The 19,795-nt window shown below is 39.0% G+C and overlaps 1 protein-coding gene across 1 annotated transcript in view; it reads right to left on the reverse strand.

Moving 5' to 3' along the window:
• Positions 1-19,795, reverse strand: part of LOC111233866 (cadherin-12-like) — a 112,703-nt gene that overhangs the window by 81,351 nt on the left and 11,557 nt on the right. Inside the window, exons 2-3 of the mRNA XM_022761767.1 lie at positions 12,040-12,225; positions 11,557-11,877 (exon numbers count right to left, since the gene is read on the reverse strand). Of these exons, the coding sequence (XP_022617488.1) occupies positions 11,557-11,862 (306 nt within the window). The 5' untranslated portion in view covers positions 11,863-11,877; positions 12,040-12,225. The remainder of the gene's footprint in view (positions 1-11,556; positions 11,878-12,039; positions 12,226-19,795) is intronic.

Below are 19,795 nucleotides of genomic sequence, written 5' to 3' on the forward strand. Positions count from 1 at the left end.
TGACATGTGACCCCCAAGGGTGTCACCAAACAAAACCAGTCCTCTGGCCCTCTTCTCTCTCTCTTCTCTTCTAGGCTTGCTCTGGAGAGCAGCTTCTGTTCTCTCCTCTCGGCTCTTCAAAGGGCAACAAGGCCCCAGCCCAGGTCAGCCCTGCTACCTGAGAAACCAGCTCTCTCGCCGGCCCGCTCACAGCGACCTGCTTTGGATTAACTGAGAGTGAACCAAATTCTCTTCAGAATCAGCAACCACAACACAAGACCAGCTGATTTTCCAAGCAACAGGAGTCATAGCAGAGTTAGCGTGGAACAGCTAACTCTGTGAGGAGAACAAAGGGGATAACAGCAAAGCAACACAGCCAGACAGGACTTTACTCCACCAGGAAGCCTCCCAACTCACTGGATATTACAACAACACTGGAAAGGACCTCTTTGTTTGTTCCAAGGACTGGGTAACGTTAACTGACTGGGCCTAACCTTTCCCAGCACAGCATAGCACAGCACAGCATAGCTAAGCAGCAGAAGTCTTAACTTTGTTAATGTACTTGTTGATTGATGTCTGGTTGTTGTAATGTTTGCTTAGGTTGTGGTCAGTCATACAGTTAATCAGGTACTCTTATGTTCACACACATATTAGTACATCTCAGTTCTAGAACCTGCATGAAGCTAATCTCCTCCCTCTAACCAGGTACCTTTAGATTACATGAGCTAGGCTAACAAAGAAACTCACACCTTCCCTCCCACACACCCCAGGTGGTCTCAGCGGCCATTTTGAGTAGTTTCTTTGTTTACCGCCATCTTGTGTAGTCTTCTGTGTTCAGGTCATGTGGTCACAGTGATCACTTTGAATCGGCCATCTTGCCTTTGTTTGTGTCCCCACAAACACACACACACATACACACACTGTATATACTAGATTAGACATTGTGTTTTACTCTGCTCCATTGTAAATAAATGCCTTTAAGTATAACTACTGGTGTGTTTAATGTTGCACAAGCGTGAATATTGCCAACCTCTACTTGGTAGAATTCCAATCCTTCAACTTTAACTTACTGTTGATATGGTAATTTGGTTATAGTTAGTAAGATAATGGTTAATCAGAGTTCCAGATTAATGGTAATAAATTGAGACTAAAACCATATTGGCTATTTTGCCTATTAGTTTAAGCTGATGCCCCGAGGACTTTAATTAATTTTAAAGTTGTTATTTACTATTAATATTTTTACTATTAATATTTTCTTAATTTATGATAGCCAATAAATTGATAGACAACCGAAATCCAACATATTTGATGTCCAGCTCATGAGGTAGAGCTCAGACCCAACAGATGTTATATTTGTCTATTTGTCATTACAGTCAGACATGATAGAAAAGGACACTGGTGACACTGATCAGAAGGCTTGTAGGATGAAGTATTTCATCGAGCTGGAATAAATGCATCAATTTGTCTGCAAATGCATCAAGTACCTTGGTTTTGATTGTTGAATCCCATTATGCCCTGATACTTAATTGGATATCATACAGTAGGATGAGTATCAGTGCTCAAATTAATTTAAATGATTGGAGTTTAAACAGCTATATATATTCTCTCTTATCATAGATGTTGTTATTGGCTCTGAACCCAAACACTGCAAACTTGATTTTAAGAGTAAGAGTCATGCTTGCAAGTGTCACTGCAAAGGTCAGGAAGACATATGTGATGAGGGCAAGAAGGTGATATAGCTCGGACACAAGAAGCACACACATCCAGCTGGTAGGAAAATAAACATGCAAGCACTACATCTGACTGCAGCAAAACAACCAGCTCTGTATTGAAATCAAGGGATACAATATGAAGACATTGAACTGTCTTTTCACGCTGATTTTGACAGCAGATTTACAAGCTGTTATCATTTTCCAATGCATTTATGTTTTGTTCTGTATGTTGTAAGATTGTCCAGTAAATTTAATTTTAAATCAGGTAAAGGAGAGATAAAAAAAATCAAAGCACTGATGATTTATCTTCAACAAGCTTACAAACTTACTTAGATAATTTCATCAAAGGTTGAATTAAAGATGAATCCAAATACTTTAAGACACACAGCCTATGGTATTTTCTTCCACATATGAAACCCCTGACATGCAAAAACTAAGCATTGTTATGTTGCTTTAAAGATCCTTCTGATGAAAATCAAGTTTCCAACCTTGTTAACAGATGGGCAGACATTTTGCTATCTCATACTACATTTTAACTGGACTTTCTTTACATCTAAAACCTATGTACAGAGTGTAGGTAACTGAAAGACATTACAGCGAAAATTCACCTGGGTGTTGTTCATCAATGCCGACCAGAGCAGATAAATACCCATTTCTACTGCAGAGTCATTTGACCTGGGTGTGAATGCCAATTGAACCCTTTTCCATTGCCAGCAAAAACCCAATGTTAGTGGGTCTTAGTGGGTTTTTTGACCAGTTTTTTTAAACAGAAAAAAAAATTTTATGCACCAAAACACCATTACTGACATAAATGTATGATGTTGACATTTTAGTGATTTAGTAGAATTTGGCCTGTTACTGCGGCTGTTGTCCAGCTCGATGCGTCAATAACTTTTTTTTACAAGTAAGACAAAGAGACTGTTTGATCCAGAACCAGCGGGTTCAGGATCCACTGCCTAATTTTATTTATTTTAGCATATTCATATCTATCCTTACTATTTATTATATACACACACAACAGACCTAACATGTTTGAATATAAAGAACTTGTATGATCTAAACTAATTGTCCTATCATGTTTGTCTGTATCAGGACCAGAATTTCTGTCCATTCATCCCCAGTGATGGACAAGCACCTGCCTTTTCTTCTGTGTCCGGCCTCATCAATCATCAACAACCACATTACAGTAACACCTTGGAGTATTATCCCTGCACAGAATATACATATTGTCTATACTGTGATCTTTTGCACATCCTGCTCAGCAGGAGTTTTGTCAACACTTTTGTACATAGTTTTTTTCATAGTTTTATTTTTTCAATATGTTTATCTATGTATATTTATCTTTTTGACTGTTGCAGTATTTTACCTTTTTATTGTTATTTCCTGTTAATATGTTTATTGTATACTGCACCAAACACCAAGCCAAATATCTTGTAAGTAAAAACATACCTGGCAATAAGCCTTATTACTGATTCTGCCTTTGTGATGATTTCATCATCCCTTCCTCATGCTGCTGTAGCCTGACACCCATGTGTCATGCAATATCCCCTTGCCTTTATATTTTTATAGGTAAATAAAAACATACTGTTTGTATTACAAACACTCATAATTTGTTTCAGTGCTATCAACAATGTTAACTATCAACAATAAATGCACATATAAATTATAAGGAACATGCGGAAAACAACAACATGATTAACTGGACAGGTGCGAAGAGGTGAAATGCTGCCCCCTATGGAGGTGGATCAAGCAGCACGATCTTACACATTATAGCTTTAAATATTGCGCCCTGTTTTGAATCAATACGGCGACTTGTCCCATATATCCGGTTGCTGTGAACACAGCATCATCCCACCTGCATTCATGCTGCTTTTAGATAGAACGCGGCAAAAGCACTGCTGCACTCCAAAACACATTATTTCTAATGGCTTGCGCCACGCCAGAACAGTTTGAGCACTGTGAACAAAGTTCAAGTGTGCTGTGACAACAATCTGCACAGCCAATTGAAACACAGCATTTGAAATACAACACAAAACGAAAATGGAGGAGAAACTGATCCTTTGTGTCTCTGAATACCCCGAAATATATGATACAAGTGTAGCGTACATACCTGGCCTAGCATCAGTCACAAGCCATTAAGGAAGTTCATTATAAGGACATGCACAGTTACGGACCCACAATTGACACTTTGTGACTCTTCCCACCATCAAACTATCAAATTGATAGGAAACAGACAAAGGACCCCTCTTCCACAAACAGACCATGCTTTTAGCATGTCGGAACGACACAGAACCAGACCAAAGGTCAAAGGGTCAGCTCCAGAGGATCAACCAATGGACACCAGGCAACTGGAGAATATAGGCAAAATCTCCAGTTTGTAACAATAAGACTCTGTCTAATGATATTTGATTGTTTCTTATATATGACAAGTAACAACAAAAGGACTGATGAACACTAAGGTGTGAATCCTGGCCTCTCTGTGCCATGCATGAGCACAAACACACACGCACACACACACACCAACCTCCCTTCCTCTGTCCCTCTCTAGATAAGAGTCATAAACTACAACCCACATTCCAATCCTGGGTAGTGACCAGCAGAACACTCTTCATAGACACAGATCTAAGGAAGATTGTAAAATCAAATATCTAGCTATTCTGTAACTCATGAGATGTTCCTATGCAATAGTTTAATCCCAAACTTCTATCCCATAGAATGTTTGAAATGTAACATGCAGATTTTAAGACAATGTCCTTCATGTGACCATACTGTCAGCATCCTTCACACGAGGGAACACACACTACATGACATCCAGAATGTCCATATTATTATTATTACAGTCAAAGAACTGCTGTGTAATCCACATGTATAGACTATTAGCTTTGGAAAATGTTTATATTGTTGTTTGATCAATTAACCACTTGTATCATGATTAATTCTAGGTTTGAAGGATGTAAAATGAAATCAACACTTCTATTACTGCTCTCTGCCATTATTAGTGCAAGTAGTTTTTTATGTTATTTCATTTAATGTTTTGTGGTCATAGTGGAAGACGGATGTGTGAGTTTATAAGTAAACTATAGAATTAAATTATTCAAAAGTTCAGTGGAAAACTACTCTCTTCTCAAAGTGGAAACACAGGAGATGACGGGTGACACCCCTGAAACATGCGCCAGCCCCCAGGGGATAAAACAGTCGTGATCAATTCACACATTGGTCAGATGTCAGATGAAGAGAAATCAGAGAGGTCAGGAGTTTAAGAGGAGAGAAACCCAGATGCTAAAAAGGAAGAAGATGCGAGAAACATAGCTAAAAGCTAGAGGCTGAAAAGCTGAAGCTAGAAAACGATGCAGAAACTAGAAGCTGAGATCTTTGCTCAAAGCTCAGAGTCCCGCCTCAAAGCCCGGCTCTGTAGCCATGTAAACTCTTAGCTCTAAGCTGCTAGCCACAAACTCATGGCTCTTAGTTATTTTTGCAGTTTTCGCGTCTTTTAATTTTCTTTGCCACAAGCTCCAAGTAACATCGTTTTTATCTACATGTGCGATCTTTTATTTTCATAAGCCAAGTCAAGACCAACTGAACCAAAACAACAAGTGCCTTAGAGTAATTTTGTAACTTTAAATCATCATCAAGTTTTCCTATTTGAAGATTTTGGCAACCTTAGAGTCATCTGGTCAACGCCAGTCTCCTCTAAAGTTATCCAGCCAAAGTGAAGAGCATTAGAGTTTATTTCGCATCAACCCGCAAGAGACGCCGGCAGATAACACCTCTGCACGACCACCTGCAGAGAAGCCGAGTAGAAATCAGTGCCCGAGACAGAAAGTCTCCTGGCAAACTCCACCAGAGCTGAATCGCTGAGCCACCGGCAGAATCTGTCATCGTCATAACAGGACACGGCCTCCATGAGAATCCACCTAGATCCCACGTCTCCGGGGTTACCACGGCAACCACAGCCACCTGGGTTCCAGCCAAGGGTCTTCAGCTACAGCGCAACTCACAGTAGGCCGGTCTTAACACTCTGCTCATGACTGGGTTAATGTCGAAACATAGCAATATTTAATCATCAAATCTAATTCATAGATGTAGTATCATTAGCTGTATAGCCATAGTGTATAGCCATAACATATTCTCTCCCACCACTGCCAACTCATCACACTGCTCATTTTTATGATTATTACACCTTGCATTTACTCTGTAGATAGTAGTTTAGTTAATAAACTCCTTTATTTACACCCAGTTGTTGTCCTGTTGTGTTCTCTTGACGTAGAGACTGGAGATCCATTGAATCGAGAAGTCATGGCTTCCGATATGAGATTGATAAATTTGGCAATGAAGTAATTCATTGTTGTCCTCCCAGAGGACTGGTGCCCCATTTTAACGAGAGTAAATTCTAAAATATGGCATTAACGCTACACAAGCTTGGGCTTGTATCAGGATGTCGGCAGGAAAGCCCTCTCCTGGCTACAGCTTTCTACCCAAGTAGGCATGTCAGGTGTGTTTTAAGATATACAGTCCATGGTTTTAGCAGTCTGTAGCTGGTTGTAGGTAGGCGCTGTGTGTAAATGTAGTGCTAACTCTTTCTTCTGAGTACAGGAAACATACATCTTTCAGCAACGGAACACACTGGAGGCTTATTGCAGTATGGATATGTCCGCTCATATAAAGCCTATAGTCCCGCTAGAAGTTTTGAAAACCCCGCAACTTCACCGGACAGTGCGCTGAACCAAGCCGCAAGCGCAGTGCAAGTCGCGTTCTGTCTGAAAGCAGAATCAGCCTCTTACGGCTGGTACCTGCCTGCCTTACTGTTCATTAGTTTGGTTGGTTAGTTTTAGGCATGAGGAGTGATAGATCGTCAGTGATAGGGTGAGAGAGAGTGGGGTAGGCCAAACAGCAAGTCTTCTCACAGACAACCAGTGGGGATGTCCTTGGGTGGCAACCCTATGCTGGTCCTAAGTTGACATGGTTACAATAATAAACAAACAGCATACCAGGTTTAGGCAAAAAAAACTACTTGGTTTGATTCATGGAAAGATGATGTTTGGGTTAAAATAAGTACTTAATACAATAATAAGTTACTAACTAACTGACTAACTAGTTAAAAATAATTATAGGTGTAATAACAACTGAAAACGGCCATTTAATTTTGGGATAATATTCAAAGCAGGTGCTTGAAGCCACATGAGAAGCCCCGTCAGTGTGTTCATTGGTTAAATGTGTCTGGACTGGGAGTGAAGAAGGTTTTGACAAACATTCATATGTGTGGTTGACTAGTGGAGTTTTACCAATGCATTACTGCCATGCTAGAATAAGATGTAAAACAACAGGCCTTCATTCAGTACAGTTTAGGTTTAACCAACACAAAACTTCTGGTGCCCAGCAATGAAAATACACAAACATTAAACACAGACACACAGACATTTACCTTCAACCTTTCTGACAAGTGCAGAACTAAAGCCTAATCTTGTCAACGGTGACTTCAGAAGGTAAGGAATCTAACCTAATCCCAAGTAAAAGACCACAGTGTACACACACACACACACGCACGCACACACACACACACACACACACACACACACACACACACACACACACAGTTCTTCTCTCTAGAAAATACAAGCTTATTTGTCATAGATAAGCAGTGAAGAGAGGAAGCTGGGGAGTGTCCACCTCAACCTATACCCAGGATATGTATTCAGTTGAGAGTCAGTGTATGTGAGCATAGCAAATTACTTTTCCACAGTGTGTATCCTGTCACAGTACAGTGTATCTGTTCTGCCCAGAATAAAGTAGCTCTTCCTTTGGAGGTGTTTATGCAGTGGAACAACAGCTCTGTGAGTTTACAATTTATTCCTCACAGCCTTCCACACTCACTCTCCATTCTTTTCACTTGTGTCCTGCAACATTTCACTTGCCTTCCTGTAATTCAACACACTTCTGTCACTTAAAAATGAATAACTTCACCATTATTTATGTTCTGAAATAATAATATACACTCACTTTATTAGGAACACTTGTGCATCAACATATTTTTTTGGGCTTTTTTTTATGCCTTTATTTGGTAGTACAGTAGAGAGACAGGAAATGGGGAGGCAGAGAGAGGGGGAATGACATGCAGCAAAGGGCCGTCCAATGCGGGACTCGAACCGGGGCCAACTACAGCGAGGACTGTAGCCTCTATACATGGGGCACCTGCTTAGACCACTACGCCACTCGACGCCCTGTGTCAACATATTTTTATAATTATCCAGTTAATCATGAGAGAGCAGTGAATAAAATCATGTACATACAGGTCAGGAGCTTCAGCTCATGTTCACATCAAACATCAGAAGAGGGAACAATGTGATCTAGTCACTTTGACCGTGGCATGATTGTTGGTGTAATTTTCTGAAACTGCTCATCTCCAGGATTTTCACACTCAACAGTCTCTAGAGCAATGGTTCATTTTACAACCCATGTCCCATATATGACCCCATAACAATACAGAGGCCAAATAATAAATTCTAATACGTTCTTTTTATGATAACAATCAAAAAGCTAACAGCTCCCAGCAATTTTAGGCTAATTGAGGGACATCCAGTAGGATCATGCTTCATGTCACAAACTGGTTTCATCAACATGACAGTGAGATTAGTGAACTTCAGTGGCCCCCCATTCTCCACACTAAGTGCTCTCTGTATCTATATTAATAGAAATTTGAACCCTGTTCCAATTATGTTTCCAACAAAACGTATTTGCTGTTGCACTTTACTTGTATAGGAATGTAATATATATTGGCACACTTACTAGAATAGTGTCAACAAATCCTATGTGGAGACCCAAACCATCAATTAATATATCCTAACTGTTGTGTGTGTATCCAAAGCCTCTGAATCATATAGCTCTATTGTTGTTCAAACACTCTTTAAAACACATCACTGAGTCACACTGTTGCACTGGGTGATATATTGATGACAAGTACTGAGAGACAAGATAAACACAGTGTGGTTTTGTTCTTTTTATAGTATTTGTTGGCAAGAACAAAACAATATGACTGTTTTATCCTATAAGTTTGTATTCATATTTGTGACTGTTAAAATATAGTTTTAAGTGATAAATAAGTCTGCACAAATGCTGCATTTCCACACGACAATAACACATTACATCTGATATAAATGAGGCCAAACGTTTATAAAACTGAAACAAGTATCAAATGTTGATTGATTTTCATACCAAAAACATAAATGAGTGGAAACCAGCAGCAGTCTGAAATGGTTTCATTAAACTATGTGCAACCAAAATTGTTGACTCTATTTGCATGGAGGTGTGGTGTGCCTGGTGGTTGTGATTGTATCACATTGTCACATACTGACTAAAAGTGAGACAAAGAGATTATCATATCATATGTGGATGATAGCAAACATAAAAAAGATTTTTGTTTGCACAAAATGTTATTTTTTCTTGCATGACAAAAATTTCTGTGTTTGAAAAAAATCTCCTGTACTCAAAAAGTTGCATCATGCACTGAGGAATGAGGCACAAATGTAACATAATACATATTATTTGTTAGCTTCTCTGGATATCTTTGCTTGATGCAGTTCACTGTGTTATGGGGAATTATGGTGTTTTGAGGACAAGTTGTGCAGCAGAGGTCCTCCTTTATATGTGTGGCCTGTTCGCCTGTTAGAAGTAAGTGATAGTTGATGAGACATGCAAGTGTTAATTTGTTTCACACTTTTTTATACCCTAGCTGGACTCCTGTTCTGCCTCAAGCCACTAAACTTGCTTGCCTCCACAGATCCAGCCTCCAGACTTAAACTCCAAGTGTTATAAGGTCATCTGATTCCTTCTGACGCCCCCCCCCCCCCGTGATAATAAAGCTGTGGCCCTGCTATTAGCACCAACAGCAGATTAATCAGGAGCCCCTGGGCAGAAATCCTCTCTGGCTGGGCATGAGTAGAGCCTGGCTTATTCTGTCTGACTTCCTCTTCAGCCCTTGCACGTGTCCCCCCACTGCCTGTAGTTGGGCCAAAGGAGGACGATAGAACTTAGAGAACAAGTGTAAAACTACTCTACATTCCTAACTACCACAAATGTATCCTTGAACAAAATAGTAAGTTGTTTAAAAATCATGCACACTTATCACCCTGAAGACCCCATATTTGTGTATCATGATTTATGTGTAGGAAGTGATCACAGCTCATGGTGCTAGTGCACCTGAAAAGTTCTTTTGACCATTTAAAGCAATGCTTATCAAAACAGGAACCTCGGGCTGGATCCAGAACATATGTCACTTACTAGAATATGGGAGGATACATTTTTTGTGATAAATGTTGCATACTGCAAAGTGGCTGTGTTTGGAACCGTCTTCTTATGTACTATTCATACTAAGTGTGATGTAAAGATGAGTACGTAGTGCATTCCAACTGCATAGTATGTGAATTTTACACATGTAAGAAATACCATGATGTATACTAGATTAGCAAGGATTTTTAAGTATCACTGTGAGCATACTGGACATACTCAGCAGTCCCATGATCTTGATCTTCAAGGTACGATGGCGGGATACAAGGTGGAGGCTGGGTAGGAGGCATAACCGCAAAACACTGCTCTGGACCAGGGTGTCGCGGTACAGTACACCAACCATCTGCTCTCCCCAATCTCCAAAATTGTCACAGCAGATTTACAAACAGATGTTACTCATATAAATGGACCATAAATTATGAGTCTATACAGTAACATTCTCACATAAAAAATGTTCAAACTTTTCTGACTAAATCAGTACTCATATTTTTGTCTGATGTGAGTTTCAGATGTTTTTGGATATTGATAATTGATGACTTGTTAAATGATCTTATTGATCTGGTTTGTTTCGGAGATCAGTTTGAGTGTTTTGATAAGATATGTGAATAAATGTTACCAATAATAAAAAACATGAGGAGCTCTTAGCCCCTTTTATTTTGTTAAAGTAGCTCTCAAAGGAAAAAAGGTTGGAGATATCTGATCTAGTCCAATCACAAGTGCAATGAGAAGCTTTCTGTCAGTCCATGATGTGAAAACATTCAATGTTTATTGCTAATGCAGCAGCAAAAAAGCTATAAAACTTTACTAGGAAAATGAAAGTTAAGAACAGAGAATGAACACAGAATTGTTTTCAGAAGTCCAGCACTAAGATACAGTATATACTAACAACACAGCTGTTTGTGGAAAATGAAGGCATTGATTCATGCATTCATTGGTCACTCTAATTTTTGATGGCCAAGTTCAAGGCACTGTCAAGCAACCATGGCCATTTATTGTGGAAAGACTGTTGCTTCTTACGACTTGTGTTACATTTTTGTAGATCTGCCATTGTTTCTATAGGTTATGATAACATTATGCTCACTAACTGTAAACAAGTCACAGGTTATATAGGTTCAATGAATCACTTTATTTGAATGTGTATCAGTATGTCTGTAATAATGACTCACTGAACAGAAAACCTGTGGGGTCAGTCAAAGTTGAAGCAGGAAGTGGTTTTTATTCTGTTATGGATGTTCATAACTGATTTTACCATTCACCTTCAATTTCTCCTCCAATTAAGTTTGGAAGAGACAATAGCTAACCTGAAAGTTTCTTTCCAACCTGTCTGATCGTCTGACTGTCTGTCAGAAATTCAAAATATAAAACATCAGTGTTGCCCAGTTGTGGCACTGAATACACACACAATACCTGTTAGTATGGTAAATTCATTGCTGGTTTTGGTCTGCAAGTGGGATTTATTGACAATAAGAATAGCTGTTGCATGTGGCCTTCACATGCAATGGCACAACTTGGGTGACATCTATCTAGCTATCTGGTAAATACGTGTAGAATATTAAAAGCTCAGATGTGACAAATAGTTACCTACCTTCCCGACATATTGTGGTTCAGACCCCATGTACTCCTCCAGGACAAAGAACTGGTTCCACACCCATCCTCTTTTAACACGCTGCACCCTCGATATCCCATGTCTCCTTAGCCCTGTCCTGACTTTGAATGATGACACTTCCTCCACAGACATCCTCACACTCTTAGTCCCAGTTGCTCCCTTGGTTGACATCACTGCACCTTTAGGTCTTCTCTGGAGCTGAGCCTGCACATGGATTTGGGAGCTGTAGTCCAGCAGGAAACAAGAGCCCACCAGAAACAGAGTGACATACTCCCTTGTGATCATCAGGGAGGATTGTTGCTAAAAACAAAAGGTATTGAAAAGTTCAGAGAGCTGTCTACTTCCAGGTTGGAAATCGACATACATCCAAAGCTGGATTTGAATTCCAAAATTCCAGTATGAACCAAGATGATGACAAGTAAATCTGTTAGTGTAGTGTCCTCTCAGAAATGTGTAAGGTACCTAAGGTCATTATGTTGGGCGAGGATATTATTGACCCATTTTTGATGTTGGCGGGGGTTCCCTTGAAAGGATTGTGTTTAGAGTCAGGTTCTAGGTCTGGTTATGTGATATCCCTGTGACACTTGAAGTTGGCTGCAAACCTTGTCTTCTCTTCAATTCTTTTTCTTCAGCCCTCAACTTAGACACCTGGAGGAAAAAATGAAGTTAATGAAGTTGAGTGTGAAAGTTCATTCTTGACCAAAACAAAAAGAAGTCTTATATCAAGCAGATGATGTTTGTTTTGTTGTGTCCCAGGATGACACTTGTGCTATTTCTATGATAACTGAGCATTTTTTTAATCACAAAGTACATCAGCAATAATAATGCAGCAGTTTCAGTAGTAAGCTGCTTCATGAAATACTTATTGTAATGTATGCCATCTGACATCTGAGAGGTGATGTGAAGTGTTTACTTAGTCTGAATGATTGCTGCCATTGCCGCAGTCACCAACATATCAGGCCAAGGACCAAGGACCTCAAATCAGATCAGAGCGCTCTAATTAGAAAAGTCTTTAGCATGCAAGGTTGGCAGCCTTGCTGGATTAGTCTGTCAGCTGATGCACGTGCAGAAGGGGCTGTTTGTTTATGCATGCCACTTTTTGAGAGCATCATTATTTGTGTATTTTTTAATGGGATGATTGTATTAAATTATTGAAAACTGTACTGCAATGTTTTGTGAATGAATAGAGTGGTACATATATTTATGGCAACAATTGTTGTGAACTCAGAGACTCAGAGGCACACAGCAGACTGGGTTGATGTAAGAAGAAGAATCTTTACTGAAGCTTAAGCAGGTCACACACAGGTAAGCAGTCCAAACAGGGCAAACAGTAGCAGATCTAGCAAAGGGGAAGGGTATACAGGGAAGTATAAATCCAAAACTGAAATTGGGTGGCAGGGTGGTCGAGTGGTTAGCACTGTCGCCTCACATCAAAAAGGTTCTGGGTTTGAAACTGTTGGCCAGCCAGGGCTTTTCTGTGTGGAGTCTGCATGTTCTCCCCATGCCAGCGTAGGTTTCTTCCACAGTCCTTAGATATGCAAGTTAACTAACTGACTCTAAATTCCCTGTAGGTGAGTGTGAGTGTGAATGTTTCTTTGTCTCTATATGTCAGTCCTGTTATAGACTGGAGACCTGTCCAGGGTGTACTCTGGTGAATGTGCAAAAAGAGTCTTGTTCAGGGAGGTGACCAAGAACCCAATTCCTTTCCTTCATGATTTTAAATCTAATTCCTCATGAATTTGATAAAAAAAAAACATTATTTAGACATTACATTTCCTACAAAATAACTGTATATAAACGTAAACTTTAGGAAACAGGGTTGATTTCTGACCATACATATTTACAGTCTCCATTAACAACTACCACCAGATACAATTGTCAGTATGCCTATATGACAATTTTGTACTTCCAATACCTGCATTAAGTAATGTGACTTTCTACAATATCTGCACATGGTAACTGCTGTATGGTTAAGGTAAGAGAAAGATAAGGGTTAAGGTTAATTAACACATTACCATGAACCGAAGGTTTATGACAGGAGGCAAACTCTGCCCTGTCAGACAGGCTACACACCCATCCACCAGCCCAACCATCACACACTTTTTCCAGCAAAGTCATCATCCCAGGCCGCCCTGTGTGTAGGCTAACCCTATTTGTTAACATGACCAGACTGGTTATAAAGTTGGTCACTATGTTAATCCAGATTACAAAATAAAAAAATTGGACTGACTAACAAATATGAAAAATATGTTCAAATTTAAATATTTTTAAAACAATTTTAGCAATTGCATGTTATTAAAGGTGAAAGTGGAAGCTACATGTGCACTATATAGTCACAGCAGAAACCCAAAGTAGGCTATGAGTCAATAGGTTAGTCAAGTTGGTCAAGTTGCTTGGTGACGACGTGACAAAACAACTCGGGCCACCAGGAGATGTCATGATACTCTGCCACTGTCTTCTTCTGTCTTTCTGCCATGTTGTTCATTCATGAATGAAATACAAAGAGTTGAAGCCAAAAATGTAACCAGAATGAATAGTCTACAGGCCTCTGACTCATTAACTGTAAGATGTCAGCTGGCGCTAAACATTAATGCCAACTTTCCTCTGTTTAGTCTCGACTATAACTGGTCCGTAGTTCTCGTTTCCTTCTTGTTTCCACTAGAGTGGCAGTGTTTCTGCTGCAGCTGAAAGGAGGTGAGTGTTGTCAAGCTGGTCCACTCTTTTTATTCAGCTATCCTAAACCAGAGTCAGTATTGTGGGTAAGCCACAGATTGTTTGGTGGTGCACAAACAAAATTACTTTGAATTGACAGAAAAATCAAAGATGAATACAGAAAATCTGTTACAGAGTCAAGCGGAATAATATTGTTTCCCAAACATCCATATTCCTGTTTAGGTCATGAGAGACTTTTCTGTGCTCTGCTGCCCATTACACCGTCACATGACTAAGTTGTCATGGATCAGAGCCCCATGAAACAAGAGATGGTGAAAATGCCTCCTGGGGATGCTTCTGTGTGTGTGTGTGTGTGTGTGTGTGTGTGTGTGTGTGTGTGTGTGTGTGTGTGTGTGTATGTTCTCCAGAGAGCTGTTAGCCCAGTCTGGCATATAAATTCAAAGAGTATTAAAATAATTTTTAAAGGAAGATGAAAGTGGAATGGTGCTTCAGAGTAGATAACCTAGTTGCGGCTTTCTATGACCTGGAACAGTTGTACAATTGGTAACACCACAATTACCCTTATTTTCCCTTATTTTTTTAAATAAAAGGTGACAACCCTAAGCACAAGCTGTAACATACTGACTTTGTCATGTGTAAATCAATCACAGATAAAGAAACTGTCTGAGTGAATGATGAATGAAAGTAAGTTTTCTGTCTTTTCATCTTTACTAATTAACCATTTAATTCACTTAACAGCTCAGAGGCTACCAGCAGCTACTGGACACTTTTAAGGTGGAATGTTTTCTTATGTTTTACTCAATGCATGATTGACATTTGGAAATCAATCAATACAACTTAAATGTCAACATTTCATTTGTTGTTATTGGCTGTCTATATGACATAGACTTTAGTGATGAGCAGATATTAAAGCTCTTAAAGATATAAATAAAACTTGCAGATGGGTGTTATCAAGCTGCTTCTTCCCCTCAAGTTTATAAAATCTGTTAGAAAATGTGTTCAAACACTGTGCTCAGTGAAGATGGAGTAGGTTGAATTATTTTTTCCTTAATGTTTTTGCTCACACCAAGGAGGATTACCTGGGCAGAAACCAACATGGCACCATTTATAACACTGGTGAGCTAAACTCTCAGAAAAAATGTGCAAGACTGAAAAATATTAATAGATTTTTTTGAATTTATGAATTGATTTTGAATTGTTAGATAGAATCATGATTCTAATGTGACTCTATTTTTTTCACCTAATGAAACAAATTACAAAAAACTTGAGGATAACCAAACCTCACAAGATCTCAGCAGAGATGTGGTTGATCATCAGATCCAGTATTAGTTTTCCATAGTATATTACTGACATTGTTTGCATATGATGAATAATCAGCCTGGTTAACTTGGCTATGGAAAAAAATAGCATATCATCAAGTATCTTTAGAATTATTAATGATGCAGTGTACAAAGTTTGATAATTACTGTCCACCTGGCAACACTGATCTGCATCCTGGTAATCTCTGGTATGTTTTTTAACATTATGTGCTGAAGGTAAAAGTTTCTGTTGATATGCTATCCAAACCTTGCTTGTCTTTTATGTTCTTTAAGATTTCTTTCTCAGGTATATATATAAATAAATTCAGTACAGGGTTGGAGGGCAGTAATACAGTGCAATGATGATGTGCACTACTGGAAAAGGCTCCTGACTGGGAGAAAAGAGATAAGAGTCACTCCTAAAAAAATAAGGCACTACCTCTCAAACACCAATATCTGTAGTCATCGTGAGGAAGCTCACTCATGAAAACATGATGTCATCATTACAATCCATGATGTAGCTGTTCTTGGATACAAATGATTTCTTGCCCTGTGGTCTAAACGTTGCTAAACATCAATATTTCAACTTATCCAGAGGTGAAGATTCTCAAAAATTACACAACTGCTACAAATCAAGCTACAAACTTTTCAGAACCACCTTTCAGTCCTCTGACAGTCATTTGATACGTACATGATACATTCATAGTGTTTGTTTAACTAACCATACAAATCACCAACTTCACCTCCTTCAAACACAAGCCTTACTCTGCTCTGACCTCACCTTCATCAAAGTTCATTTCAAACAATAAAATTTTTGGTCATGGTAAAACATAAATGTACAGTTTATGTTAAGTTTCATAAATCCTGGTCTCTACATTGCGATCCACTTGAACTTGTCATATACCATTCATAAGCTCATATACTGTTACTGTATATACTATATATATATATATACTGCATTAGTAATTGTGGCTGCAGTCAACCTAGGCCACAAATGAACATGCAGAGTGGAGTGCAGCATGGGTTCAGCTGGGACACACTAAAGGTTTGTCTACACAGGAGGCATGTCACGTGGTGCAATGGCTCACTTTTCACTCACACTTTAACATATTTTTATGTTTCAGGTCTATTTTCCTCCATTGTATGTGCAGAAATACAGTATTATGTATTCGGTTCTGAGCACTGAAAAAATGCAAGTGACCTGCACTCAGCACTGATTCTGTGTAGACAGTGATGAAGGACTGAATAGGGATGGGTAAGATTTTAATGGTAGTACTACTTTTACTGATACTGCTTATCTTATCTGAAAATGAAAATTAATTTCTGAACAGTTCAGATGATGCTTGGTCCATTTCAGATTAAATTTAACAATAAACCCAGAACTATCAGCTGGATAATGGTTACTTTTCATCATTAACTAATGTTCGTATAATGTAATTAACTCTGTGTGTGGGCTCCAGGCTGCAGCATACAAAACACAGCTGGAGCCTGTCTGTATATGTGACAGACTTTCACTTGATGTTTCCAGAGATCACACATGTTTCCACTACTCCACTTGAAAAAGACTGAACCACACTTTGAATGTTTAGTTCTCTCCACCAGCGTAACTAAGAACAGAGTCTCTCTGTTTTCTTAATTTCTCCGGGACCATGAGCAGAGCCGATAACATCAGAGCTTCTTGATACTACGGCCCTTAAAAATGTAGCCTGTAGCTTGTTTAATACCAGGTTTTGGTACCCATCCCTAGGACTGAAGCTGCTGCTTTTGCTAAATGAGCTATGTGGAACATTGTGTAATACACTAATGTTAGATCAGTCCTTTTCATTAAAAAATATCTACACATCTGCAACGCTATAGCCATGAGCTTTATCATCATTGTTAAACAGAGGCACTACTGATTACTTTTCACACTATTTGAAAACAGTATAACATGTAACAGTATCAACTGTGATAAAGCAGAAATCTCACCAATATGTGGCCTATTCAAACAAGTTTGCAGCATCTTTTTGCCAGAATGGGATGATTACCGCCCTGTGGCAGATGGGAGGGGAAACAGCCATTGCAGCTACAGTTGATGATAACAGCAGATGTTTTTAAGAGTTCTTTCAGCATTAGCCACAAAGAGGCAGAAATGAATCCATTCCAAAGAGCAGCGCACAGATGATTATTTGAACTGTAATACATTTTTGTAGATTAAACCACCCAACATAGTAACAAATGTGTGTATGTTAATGCATAGTATACAGTATAATATAAGGCAGTGGCCATTCTTCTGCAGAAGTACTGTTACTTTTGACATTGAGTATTTGTTTCTGATAATACTTTTTTAACTGTGGACCTGTACTTGTAATGGAGGAGTCAAATGTTGTGGTATAGCTAATACTTCAGTAAAAGATCTGCTTGCTTTTTGTGGTGAAAACTCTCAGCCAAATGGACAGGTGTCTCCAGTAATATCCCATGCACCACATAACGCTAACTAGCTAATTAATGACCCTGTCAGTCACACATCAAAGGCGACTCCCAGGGAGCAGCAGAGTAGTATATACTCAGTATCAACCGAGTGCTTGAACCAGGAAATGGAGGAAATATTACAGAAACAGCAGGGAGGCCAGAAACAGCTGATGATGATATTTTGTGTGAGTTGATGGCATTTCTACCGTCACCCATTAAGTTTCTTAAAATGACCACAGAGCCTCCTGCCAACAAAACTTTCTGAATAAAAAGATACCTGACATTCACTAACAAATCGGTTGGACAAGCTGTGGTTAATTTACTTTAAAAACAATATTGATGTTCCTCTCAGGCCCACATTAAGACTTTTTCATTTTTTCATACCTTTGTGTTTCTCGTAATAAAGCTAATACATTTTTAAAAGTTTCACCAAGTGCTGCACATGTTCAGAATCATCACAACCTCAGCTAATAATTTATGTTACTCAATAGACTTCTGTACACATTAATAGGGGTTAATAGCCCATAAAACAAAAAAACAGAATGACAAGTCTGTTTCAACTGTAACAGTTGAGTTGTCCGTTAATTTAGTGACTACTTCTATGAGGAATATATTTTTGCTCTGCTTGGCAGATCCCGCTGACATTTTGAGTGAAATGTCTTCTAAAACAAATTGATTGACTGTCATGAGATTTGTTACCGACATTCATGTTTATTAATAATTTTTCATCTTGCGCCATGATCAGTTCAAAATGCTGATCTGTACAGTATTTTTGCTACTAAATGTTAGCATGCTAACATGCTAAACATCAGCATGTTAGCATTTTAATTGGTGCTGATTTTAGCATTTAGCTCAAAGTATAATTGTGTCAAAGTGCAGCCTCACTGAGCTGCTAGCACGGCTTTAGGCCAGGAACATACTGGATGCCTCATGTGTGCTACTGAATGTCTTGGATTTCACTTCGGCACATGTTAATGGGTTAGAGTGGACACACTGCCTGTGTGCAACGTGCATCCCACGCCTCTCAGCTGCGTCCCTTGATCTAGAGATTCAGCCTCTCACCTATTTTTCATGCATGATGCACATGTCTCCCAGCAAAAATAGACAGAGAAAAGAAATGTTGTCATTCACATCATGACAGCAACATTACACAAAACTGACACTATTTTTTAACCATTTTTAGCAGCTGCATGTGGAGACAGTGACATTTTAGAGACATTTTCTGTCAAAAATAAATAAAAAATTTTATAATTTTAAAAAATTTATAATGAAGAGAAATTCAACATTCCAGTAACCTGCAAACTCAATGTAGAACACATGCATATGATTCTCCACAGCAGCTCAGTGATGGCAGCCGCCATGCCCACACAATGCTGACAGTGTGTTTCCAGCAGTACAGTTGCTTTTCATGTGTAGTTTCTCACCCTTTTCTTTCACTCTTTATGCTATGTCTTATATACATAACTGTCATCTCAACACAGGTCAGGTCAAGGTTAAGGCTGTACCAGTTAGGAGTGGGGCTAGTCATTTACTCCCCTACTGCAGTCTTTAACCAGTGTGTGTGTTTGAACTACTTGAGATCTATAATACACTCACTTGTTAGCTCAGCTCAGTGTGTTTTAATGTATTGTTAATAGATTTACATTATTAAAGAAAGAAAAATGGGATCAGAAATGCTCTTTTTCATCATTCATTAGCTGAGAGCTTTGAGCAGGCTGCACTGTCTACATGTCATGGATAGACAATGATTGATTGACACACACACAGACCAATCAGTGTTGAATTCAGACACATGC

Source organism: Seriola dumerili, unplaced genomic scaffold (assembly GCF_002260705.1).
Source record: "Seriola dumerili isolate Sdu_G_001 unplaced genomic scaffold, Sdu_1.0 BDQW01000432.1, whole genome shotgun sequence".
Lineage (NCBI taxonomy): Eukaryota > Metazoa > Chordata > Actinopteri > Carangiformes > Carangidae > Seriola > Seriola dumerili.